Below are 12223 nucleotides of genomic sequence, written 5' to 3' on the forward strand. Positions count from 1 at the left end.
GAGTTTGGTAAAGTGTGTGAAAGAAGAAAGTTAAGAGTAAATGTGATTAAGAGCAAGGTTATTAGGTACAGTAGGGTTGAGGGTCAAGTCAATTGGGAGGTAAGTTTGAATGGAGAGAAACTGGAGGAAGTAAAGTGTTTTAGATATCTGGGAGTGGATCTGGCAGCGGATGGAACCATGGAAGCGGAAGTGAATCATATGGTGGGGGAGGGGGCGAAAATTGTGAGAGCCTTGAAGAATGTGTGGAAGTGGAGAACATTATCTCGGAAAGCAAAAATGGGTATGTTTGAAGGAATAGTGGTTCCAACAATGTTGTATGGTTGCGAGGCATGTGTTATGGATAGAGTTATGCACAGGAGGGTGGATGTGCTGGAAATGAGATGTTTGAGGACAATATGTGGTGTGAGGTGGTTTGATTGAGTAAGTAATGTAAGGGTAAGAGAGATGTGTGGAAATAAAAAGAGCGTGGTTGAGAGAGCAGAAGTGGGTGTTTTGAAATGGTTTGGGCATATGGAGAGAATGAGTGAGGAAAGATTGACCAAGAGGATATATGTGTCGGAGGTGGAGGGAACGAGAAGTGGGAGACCAAATTGGAGGTGGAAAGATGGAGTGAAAAAGATTTTGAGTGATCGGGGCCTGAACATGCAGGAGGGTGAAAGGCGTGCAAGGAATAGAGTGAATTTGATCGATGTGGTATACCAGGGTCGACTTGCTGTCAATGGATTGAATCAGGGCATGTGAAGCGTCTGGGGTAACCCATGGAAAGTTCTGTGGGGCCTGGATGTGGAAAGGGAGCTGTGGTTTTAGTGCATAATTACAAGACAGCTAGAGACTGAGTGTGAACAAATGGTGCCTTTGTTGTCTTTTCCTTTCCTAGCGCTACCTCGCACATCTGAGGGGGGAGGGGGATGTTATTCCATGTGTGGCGAGGTGGCGATGGGAATGAATAAAGGCAGACAGTGTGAATTGTGTGCATGTGTATATATGTATGTGTCTGTGTGTGTATTTATATGTGTACATTGAGATGTATGTTTATGTATATTTGCGTGTGTGGACGTGTATGTATATACATGTGTATGGGGGTGGGTTGGGCCATTTCTTTCATCTGTTTCCTTGCGTTACCTCGCAAACGCGGGAGACAGCGACGAAGCAAAATAATTGAATTAATATATATATATATATATATATATATATATATATATATATATATATATATATATATATATATATATATATATACATATACTACATACATACATAAATGAAAGAGGGGCAAGGATGAAGTCTGTTGGGGATGAGAGAGCTTGGGAAGTGAGTCAGTTGTTGTTCGCTGATGATACATCGCTGGTGGCTGATTCATGTGAGAAACTGCAGAAGCTGGTGACTGAGTTTGGTAAAGTGTGTGAAAGAAGAAAGTTAAGAGTAAATGTGAATAAGAGCAAGGTTATTAGGTACAGTAGGGTTGAGGGTCAAGTCAATTGGGAGGTGAGTTTGAATGGAGAAAAACTGGAGGAAGTGAAGTGTTTTAGATATCTGGGAGTGGATCTGGCAGCGGATGGAAACATGGAAGCGGAAGTGGATCATAGGGTGGGGGAGGGGGCGAAAATTCTGGGAGCCTTGAAGAATGTGTGGAAGTCGAGAACATTATCTCGGAAAGCAAAAATGGGTATGTTTGAAGGAATAGTGGTTCCAACAATGTTGTATGGTTGCGAGGCATGGACTATGGATAGAGTTGTGCGCAGGAGGATGGATGTGCTGGAGATGAGATGTTTGAGGACAATGTGTGGTGTGAGGTGGTTTGATCGAGTAAGTAACGTAAGGGTAAGAGAGATGTGTGGAAATAAAAAGAGCGTGGTTGAGAGAGCAGAAGAGGGTGTTTTGAAATGGTTTGGTCACATGGAGAGAATGAGTGAGGAAAGATTGACCAAGAGGATATATGTGTCGGAGGTGGAGGGAACGAGGAGAAGAGGGAGACCAAATTGGAGGTGGAAAGATGGAGTGAAAAAGATTTTGTGTGATCGGGGCTTGAACATGCAGGAGGGTGAAAGGAGGGCAAGGAATAGAGTGAATTGGAGCGATGTGGTATACCGGGGTTGACGTGCTGTCAGTGGATTGAATCAAGGCATGTGAAGCGTCTGGGGTAAACCATGGAAAGCTGTGTAGGTATGTATATTTGCTTGTGTGGACGTATGTATATACATGTGTATGGGGGTGGGTTGGGCCATGTCTTTCGTCTGTTTCCTTGCGCTACCTCGCAAACGCGGGAGACAGCGACAAATTAAAAAAAAAAAAAAAACATATATAAATGCCCACACACGACCATATACATACCTATATATTTCAATGTGTACATACATGCACAGACATAGACATATACACATATACACATGTAAATATTCATACATGCTGTCTTCATCCATTTCAGCTGCCAACCCGCCAAACATGAAATGATACCCCCAACCCCTCACGGGCACACGAGGTAGCGCCAGGATAGGGGAGAAAGGATGCTTTTCATGTATTCCCCGCGTATCGTAGAAGGCGAATAAATGGGACGGGAGCAGGGAGCTTCAAACCCTCCATTCCTTGTACTTTTACTTTCTAAAAGGGGAAACAGAAGATGGAGTTATGCAGGGAGTGTTCATCCTCCTCAAAGGCTCAGAATGGTGTGTCTAAATGTGTGTGTGTGTTACAAAGATGAGAAAAAGGAGAGATAGGTAGTATGTTTAAGAAAAGGTACCTAGATTTTTTGGCTCTGAGTGAAATGAATCTCAAGGGTAAAGGGGAAGATTGGTTTGGGGAATACTTGGGAGTAAAGTCAGGGATTGGGGAGAGGACAAGAGCAAAGGAAGGAGTAGAACTACTCCTGAAGCAGGAGTTGTGGGAGTATATGATAGAGTGTAAGAAAATAAACTCTAGTTTGATATGGGTAAAACTGAAAGTGGATGGAGAGGAATGGGTGATTATTGGTGCCTATGCACCTTGTCATGAGAAGAAAGATCATGAGAGGCAAGTGTTTTGGGAGCAGCTGAGTGAATGTGTTAGCAGCTTTGATGCATGAGACCAGGTTATAGTGATGGGTGATTTGAATGCAAAGGTGAGTAATGTGGCAGTTGAGGGTATAATTGGTGTACATAGGATGTTCAGTGTTGTAAATGGAAATGATGAAGAGCTTGTAGATTTGTGTGCTGAAAAAGGACCTGTGATTGGGAATACCTGGTTTAAAAGGAGAGATATACATAAGTATATGTATGTAAGTAGGAGAGATGGCCAGAGAGAGCATTATTGGATTGTGTTCATTGATAGCTTTCTGAAAAAGAGACTTTTGGATGTGAATTTGCTGAAAGAGGCATCTGGAAGGATGTCTGATCATTAACTTGTGGAGGCAAAGGTGAAGATTTGTAGAGGTTTTCAGAAAGGAAGAGAGAATGTTGGGATGAAGAGAGTGGTGAGATTGAGTGAGTTTGGAAATGAGACTTGTGTGAGGAAGTACCAAGAGAGATTGAGTGCAAAATGGAGAAAGGTGAGGGCAAATGACATAAAGGGACTGGGGGAGGAATGGGATGTATTTAGGGAAGCAGTGATTGCTTGTGCAAAAGATGCTTGTGGCATGAGAAAGGTGGGAGGTGGGCAGATTAGAAAGGGTAGTGAGTGGTGGGAAGTAAGATTGTTAGTGAAAGAGAAGAGAGAGGCATTTGGACGATTTTTGTAGTGAAGTAGTCCAAATGACTGGGAGATATATAAAAGAATGAGCCAGGAGGTCAAGAGAAAGGTGGAAAAGGTGAAAAGAGGGCAATTGAGAGTTGGGGTGAGAGAATATCATTAACTTTTATGGAGAATAAAGAGATGTTTTGGAAGGAGGTAAATAAAGTGCATAAGACAAGAGAACAAATGGGAACATCAGTGAAGGGGGGCTAATGGGGAGGTAATAACAATTAGTGGTGAAGTGAGTAGATGTAATGAGTATTTTGAAGGTTTGTTGAATGTGTTTGATGATAGAGTGGCAGATATAGAGTGTTTTGGTTGAGATGGTGTGTGAAGAGAGAGGGTCAAGGAGAATGGTTTGGTGAAGGGAGAAGAGGTAGTGAAAGCATTGCAGAAAATGAACGCCGGCAAGGCGGTGGGTTTGGATGGTATTGCAGTGGAATTAACTAAAAAAGGGAGAGTGTGTTGTTGACTAGTTGGTAAGGATATTCAATGTATGTATGGTGCATGGTGAAGTGCCTGCGGATTGGCGGAATGCATGCATGGCGCCATTGTACAAAGGCAAAGGGGATAAATGTGAGTGTTCAAATTACAGAGGTATAAGTTTGTTGAGTATTCTTAGGAACTTACATGGGACGGTATTGATTGAGAGGGTGAAGGCATGTATAGAGCATCAGACTGGAGAAGAACCATGTGGTTTCAGAAGTGGCAGAGGATGTGTGGATCAGGTGTTTGCTTTGAAGAATGTATGCGAGAAATGCTTAGAAAAACAAATGAATTTCTATGTAGCATTTATGGATCTGTAGAAGCCATATGAGTTGATAGAGATGCTTTGTGGAAGGTATTAAGAGTATATGGTGTGGGAGGTAAGTTGCTAGGAGTGAACATTTTTATCGGGGATGTAAGGCATTTGTGCGAGTAGGAAGAAAGTGATTGGTTCTCAGTGAATGTCAGTTTAGCTGTCATGTATAATGCACTGAAATCACAGCTCCCTTTCCACATCCAGGCCCCACAGACCTTTCCATGGTTTTTCCTAGATGCTTCACATGCCCTGTTTCAATCCATTGACAGCATGTTGACCCCAGTATACCACATTGTTTCAATTCACTCTTCCTTGCATGCCTTTCACCCTCCTGTATGTTGAGTCCCTAATTGCTCAAAATCTTTTTCACTCCATCCTTCCACCTCCAATTTGGTCTCTTGCTTTTCATTGTTCTCTCCCCCTCTGACACCACCTATATCCTCTTTGTCAATCTTTCCTCACTTATTCTCCTCATATTTATATTTATCTATGTATGGCCATGTATCCCCTGGGGATACGGGAGAAAGAATACTTCCCATGTATTCCCTGCGTGTCGTAGAAGGCGACTAAAAGGGGAGCGGGGGGCTGGAAATCCTCCCCTCTCTTTTTTTTTTTTAATTTTCCAAAAGAAGGAACAGAGAAGGGGGCCAGGTGAGGATATTCCCTTAAAGGCCCAGTCCTCTGTTCTTAACGCTACCTTGCTATCGCGGGAAATGGCGAATAGTATAAAAGAAAGAAAAAGATGGCCATAAAGCTGCAGGCACACATTCATCCCATCAAAAATAATTGTATTTAGATTGTTGGATCTCCTGAGTTTTTATGATGAACATTTATTGTATGTATCAGTTGTTGTGGAGAGAGGGTGATACTATGAAATTGCCCGGAAGGTGACTCAGATTGATTACATAATTATAGATGGAGCAGTGAGTTTAGTATGAAAGGTTGTTCCCACCACTCTTGCTTTTCTTCAAGTTGAAGAAATTATGTAATGACTGCACTGAATTTTCTCTTTATGTAATCCGGGGATGATGGAAATGTTTGGTGACAAGTGATAGGTAAAGATCTAGAATATTTATAAGGAAAAAACACCTGAATTATCCCCATAATTTGCTAACCACACAATTCATTTCACTACATATTTAGAGTGTGCAGTGTACTATTTCTAGATATATTCACGCTGTCCACCAAAAAGCTGTGCCTGTGTATGAATATTAAGTAGAGTTTGAAAGTAAGCTTACAATAAAGAAACAATACCATTGATACCCTCCTCACTCACTAAGCACATTGATTTTAAGCATGTGCACTGTAGTATTTCTAATTACTTTCATTTTATTAACTACCAACTATGTACCAAAGTATGAAATAAGAGTATAAAGTGAAAACCGTTTCAAGAGACAAAGAAACAATGTTCATCCATCTTTGCTTCTTACTCGAAGCTGTTGAATGTGTCAAACATGCTCCCTTCTCCCCTCAGCAGCAGCAGATCAATCTAATAAATAGGAATTTTTACAACTTTCAGAATATTTTTAGTTACTTATGAATGATGATCTATAATCCTGTAAAGGATTTTTATCAAACACTGCTGTTTAAGAAATAAAAGACTATACCTATTATATTTCTGTTTCACCTCTATTAGTTTTGCACTTTAATTCTTTTTGTCTCAAAGTGTATTGTATCAAGACATTTCATGAGCACATGAAATAAGAGAGTAGTTCATGAACACAATAAGAGAATTAAAAGTGTATGAATGGAATTTCAAAGTAGTTATATGCAGTAATCTATTTATCTATCTGTCCCTGATGCTTGTTCCCTTTAGGAATTCTCTTAAGGAAGTAGCCATGGCAAAACAGTCTCCACAACTGGTGAATTTGAGCACAGCTTCTTAGCCTTGTGACTAACCCTTAAGAGGCCACTGACAGAAGACAATTCTAGCACGGTTTTTAGAGGCTACTGTTTGATGTTCTTACCAATAACTTCTACCTGATATGTCTACCTGATGTTCCAACCTACTACTTCTACCTAATGCTCCCACCTAATGTTCTTACCTACTACCTCTACATAATGTTCCTGTCTAATGTTTCTACCTGTTACTTCTGTCTATTGCATCTTCTATTTTCCCAAAAGGCAGGGATAGTGCATAGCTCCCACCGAAGAAAATTCTAGAGTTACGAAGAATGAGTTGTGTAGGTTGTTATGTCAAGTGTTATGTGTGACAAGGAGAGATTGTATGTTTTTGGACAGAATGTCAGTAGTCTTTACATGCCTCCCTTGCATACATCATTCCATGCATTCTTCCACTATACCTCTTTCTTCACTACTCTTCCACTCATATTTCCCATATCACAGGTATTCATCCTATCACATCAACCCCATTAATCGTACTATCATACACTCTCCTTGTAAACTCCACATCTATTATTGTTTCCACATACTCAGACCCCCTCAAAGTATTATGTTTTACCTACTCTACCACTCCACAATTTGTCCCCTTTGCATTTCCTGCCATACCAGATCTCTCATCCACCCCTTCATTTCTTTCTTCATTCTGTCTAGTCATAGCACATGTTCTCCTCAAATAGCAAATTTTCATCATCAAACTTGCCTATGATAGTTGCCAAATACTTAAAATCTGTTTCCTCCTCCAGTCTTTCTTCCCCATATCTGTGACACTGTTTAGTACACATTCTTCTCCTATTCTGTAGGGCTTTGCAAAATCCACGCTTTTACTCTGTTATCTTTCAAACACTATTTCTTTACTTTTACTCTCTTGTACCTTCAGTTGCTTATGCATACACACAATATAAAACACACAAACCTTACAAGTGTAGATTCTGAAGCATATATCTACCTTTTCTCATTATTCACTTTATTTTGCTAATGATATCAGTCAGTGCCTTTCTTCCTTAAGCTGATAATTGCCATTAAAAGAAACTTAACAGCATTGCAGATTTGAACTTTTCAGGTAATGAGATTTATGGTGTGTCAGATATTAACCTGTAAAGAGCTGATGACCTTAACAAAATAGACTCAGTGAATCTAATGTGGTATAATTTTTGTTGTTACAGCGGAGATTGGAGATTATGAACCAGCTAAGCACTATGGGAATTACATTAGTGACTTTAAGATTCTCCTCAAGCAGACACCAAAGATTGAAGAGAAAATTATGGAGTTCCATCCAACCCTTAAAAACCATACACCACTAATGGCAGAAACCTGCTTTCTTAAGAAGGCATCTGTACTTGACACATATGGCGTTGACCCACATCCTGTTAAGGTTAGTTGATATTGATATTCTTTTGAATTGAAGTTATATCTCCTATACTTTCTGGAGAGAATTGTATTCCTTGATTATTCTTTTCATGTTCTCATTTTTTTATTTAATACACTTTGTTATGGTGTTTTTTGTTGGTGCTACTGCTATGATGAAAATATTAAGAATGTTATTAAGGATACTGATGATAATCTGTATTATCATGATAACTATCATAGTAGTATTGTAGCTCTTATGTTTGTCTTTGCTCCGACAGTTACTATTTTTACCACTTTGTTGGTATAATTACTACATTTTTTTGTTTAGCTGCTGTCATTAGTTAATTCATTTATCCTTTATCTTTTCATTTGGTTTTTCATCTCCAGTTTCTTCCTTTTCCTCCTTCTCTTTTTTTGTTACATCACTCATATTTCTTTGTTACCTTCTGTTACTTCTACCCCTCTACACTTCCTCCTACTTTTCCTCCATTTTGTTTCAGTTCCCTTCTCTTCCATAATGCCGTTTGCAGAATTATGTGTTCATATTATCTAGAATACTCTTTTGGCTCCTTGTTTCCATCATTTATCTTGTTTGGATGGCAGTTTTCTTTTCTGCTGAAAAGCACTGTCTTAGAATCGGCCCTAGTTCTTAAACACCTTTGAGATTTTCATTGTCCAGTGCCATGACTCTCTTCATTTATCTCTAAAGTGATGGAAATTTAACAAACTTATACTTACCTTGAAAGATTAAAATGATTTCAGACACAGAGTATGGTTTACTCCTTTGTTTCCTTTTTCAAGTTCATCTTTGCTTCCTCACCTTTACTTCCTAACTCAAAACAAGCTCTATTCTTTATGACTTGGCAAATCTTTTCTCATTACCCTCGAATTTTCTAAAATTTTTGATAAACTTTGCAATTAGACTTCTTTTGCCAGATTTTCTAGAATGGAACAGACAAGGGAAGTCCTCATTCATGTACGTCCATTCTCTATCACTCATGTGTAATGCATCAAAACCACAGCTGCCTACCCACAACCAGGCCCCTCAGATCTTTCAGTGGTTTCCCTTTGCTACTTCATGTGCCTTTGTTTAGTCCATTGAGAGCACATTACCCCTGTATACCAGATAACTCAAATGTGTTAGAAGTGAAGGAGACAAGGAGGAGACTGAACTGAAGATGGAAGAATGGATTGAATGAGATTTTGAGTGCTTGGGGCCTAAACATGCAGGAGGATGAAACGCATGCTGTTTTTCATATCTCCTTGCTATCTTCTTTTCTAATTTGATACACTGTCCTCACAGTGGTGAACAAACATGATGATAATCAGTCCTCTAGACTCCTATGACAGGATGTAACCTTCAACTTTTCATTGTAGCTAAGCTCTTGTAAATCCACTACCTTTTTTATCGCTCTTCACTGGACTTTCTCAATCATGTCCTTGTTTCTTTAGATGAAGTGACCAAACCTGAGAGGTATGATTGAGTTTTAGCTTAATGTACATTGTAAATATCTGACTAAACATTTCCTTATTCTTATACTTAAAAAATACAGTCACGATATTTGCCAACAGTGTACTTCTTTCACAGGTTTCCTGATGTGGGACTAGGGTGACAGATTTGATACAATGTTGACCCCTAGAACTCATTCAGATGTCAATTTCTGTAGCTTATTTCTCACAGGGTTCTTCTTTTGCTGCATTCCAGCCTCATTACCCTGCTTTTACTTGGATTCATTCTCACTATTCATTTGTCTAACCAACTTTAGAGTTCAGCCAGGTCCCCCTTTAAGCATTTGCAATAATTTTCATTCCATATTTCTTTTGTGATCTACCCATAATCTGCAAACGTGTAGATATGAAACTAGTCCTTCTGGCAAGTTATTTACATATACCAAGCATAGCATTGGACCTCAGACTGAGCCATGTGGCAATCCACATGTAACGTCAGCCCATTTTAAGTATGTGCTTTTCACCCATGTTCTATGTTCCTTACTGCATATGTAATCCTCAAACCAGGGAAGGAGTATGCTATTTATTCTTTCTAATAGCTCTAGCTCTTTAATCAACATCTGTTGGGACTTGAGCATGATAGGCTTTTTGACACTCTAGGAACACAGAGACTACCCAATCATCTCTTTGGTTTAAGATCATGCTTACCTTGTCATAAAAGTCTAACAGATTCTTGATGCATGACCTCCTTTCTCTGAAGCTATGTTTTGTCTTATTTAAGAAGATTCTTTTTTACAGGTAATTGTTCTTTTAAGATCATCTTTCCCAGTGCTTACATTGAAAAAGGCCTGTAGTTCAGTGTCATTTCCCAGTCTCCTTTCTTATAGATAGATAAGACTTTCACCCTCCTCTACATCTTTGAAACTACCCCTTCCTCAAGTGTTCTATTAAATATTTTGAGAGGCCTGTGAAGTGCCTCAGCACATTCCTTCAGCACAAATGTGGAGACTTCATCTATTTTGTCAGGTTCAAGTTGTTTTGATAGTCTGATTGTTTTGTATCTGCTGATCTGTATACTTCCCAAAACTTTTCCCAACTCCTTTTTCTAATACTAGTGTATTGTTATCCTCCTCTGTAAAAATACTTTTGAATTTGTCATTTAACACTTAACAATCTCCTTGTCTTCCTCAAGAGTTCTTCCCTGTGAGTACCTTATCCTGATGTTGTTCTTTAACCAATAGTTTGCTCCTGATTGCTGTATGGAAGGGTTTGAGTTATCTATTGCCTCATCTACAATACTCCTTTCAAAACCTCTCTGCTCCTTCTCCCTACAATACACTACTCATTTGTTATTTTCTTGTAGATTTCTGATGCTGGCCAGCTACACTGACATTTGTACCTCTTCCACAATATACCCCTCAAACCTCCCACTTTTTTGCATCTCTCGTTGAATCATACCTCTCCATTTCATTCTTCCTCCTCTTTTAGGGTTCCCTAGGATACATGTCCTGACTCCTTTGTGGTAGATTTCACAGAATCTCCTGTAGCAGTGGTCTATACTTTTGTTGTAGAACTCCTTTTCCCAGGGAACACTCTCAAAGAACTTGGTCAGCTTTATATAGTTTCCTCAACTGTATTTCCTCTTTGGGTCCATGCTTCCTCTGATCCCCTCTTGTGTCATTCTCCACTACATAGTTAAAATCAAATTTTACACAATCACTTTTTCCTAAAGATACTTCATATGATAGAGTTGATAGAGATGCTCTGTGGAAGGTATTAAGAATATATGGTGTGGGAGGAAAGTTGTTAGAAGCAGTGAAAAGTTTTTATCGAGGATATAAGGCATGTGTACGTGTAGGAAGAGAGGAAAGTGATTGGTTCTCAGTGAATGTAGGTTTGCGGCAGGGGTGTGTGATGTCTCCATGGTTTTTTAATTTGTTTATGGATGGGGTTGTTAGGGAGGTAAATGCAAGAGTTTTGGAAAGAGGGGCAAGTATGAAGTCTGTTGGGGATGAGAGAGCTTGGGAAGTGAGTCAGTTGTTGTTCGCTGATGATACAGCGCTGGTGGCTGATTCATGTGAGAAACTGCAGAAGCTGGTGACTAAGAGCAAGGTTATTAGGTACAGTAGGGTTGAGGGTCAAGTCAAGTGGGAGGTGAGTTTGAATGGAGGAAAACTGGAGGAAGTGAAGTGTTTTAGATATCTGGGAGTGGATCTGTCAGCGGATGGAACCATGGAAGCGGAAGTGGATCATAGGGTGGGGAAGGGGGCGAAAATTCTGGGAGCCTTGAAGAATGTGTGGAAGTCGAGAACATTATCTCGGAAACCAAAAATGGGTATGTTTGAAGGAATAGTGGTTCCAACAATGTTGTATGGTTGCGAGGCTTGGGCTATGGATAGAGTTGTGCGCAGGAGGATGGATGTGCTGGAAATGAGATGTTTGAGGACAATGTGTGGTGTGAGGTGGTTTGATCGAGTGAGTAACGTAAGGGTAAGAGAGATGTGTGGAAATAAAAAGAGCGTGGTTGAGAGAGCAGAAGAGGGTGTCTTGAAGTGGTTTGGGCACATGGAGAGAATGAGTGAGGAAAGATTGACCAAGAGGATATATGTGTCGGAGGTGGAGGGAACGAGGAGAAGAGGGAGACCAAATTGGAGGTGGAAAGATGGAGTGAAAAAGATTTTGTGTGATCGGGGCCTGAACATGCAGGAGGGTGAAAGGAGGGCAAGGAATAGAGTGAATTAGAGCGATGTGGTATACCGGGGTTGACGTGCTGTCAGTGGATTGAATCAAGGCATGTGAAGCGTCTGGGGTAAATCATGGAAAGTTGTGTAGGTATGTATATTTGCGTGTGTGGACGTATGTATATACATGTGTATGGGGGGGGTTGGGCCATTTCTTTCGTCTGTTTCCTTGCGCTACCTCGCAAACGCGGCAGACAGCGAAAAAGTATAATAAATAAATAAAATACTTCATTTTTGATGTGTTCTATTTTCATGCTGTTTTTTGTGAGGACAAGGTTGA

At 40.0% G+C, this 12223-nt stretch overlaps 1 protein-coding gene across 6 annotated transcripts in view; it reads left to right on the forward strand.

The window, feature by feature from the left end:
* Positions 1-12223, forward strand: part of Frmd5 (FERM domain containing) — a 362433-nt gene that overhangs the window by 116544 nt on the left and 233666 nt on the right. For all 6 annotated transcript variants that reach the window (XM_071667828.1, XM_071667829.1, XM_071667832.1 and 3 more), the window contains exon 5: positions 7570-7778. In XM_071667828.1, coding sequence (XP_071523929.1) covers positions 7570-7778 — 209 coding nt within the window. The remainder of the gene's footprint in view (positions 1-7569; positions 7779-12223) is intronic.

The sequence above is a fragment of the Panulirus ornatus genome, chromosome 12 (assembly GCF_036320965.1).
Source record: "Panulirus ornatus isolate Po-2019 chromosome 12, ASM3632096v1, whole genome shotgun sequence".
Classification (NCBI taxonomy): Eukaryota; Metazoa; Arthropoda; class Malacostraca; order Decapoda; family Palinuridae; genus Panulirus; species Panulirus ornatus.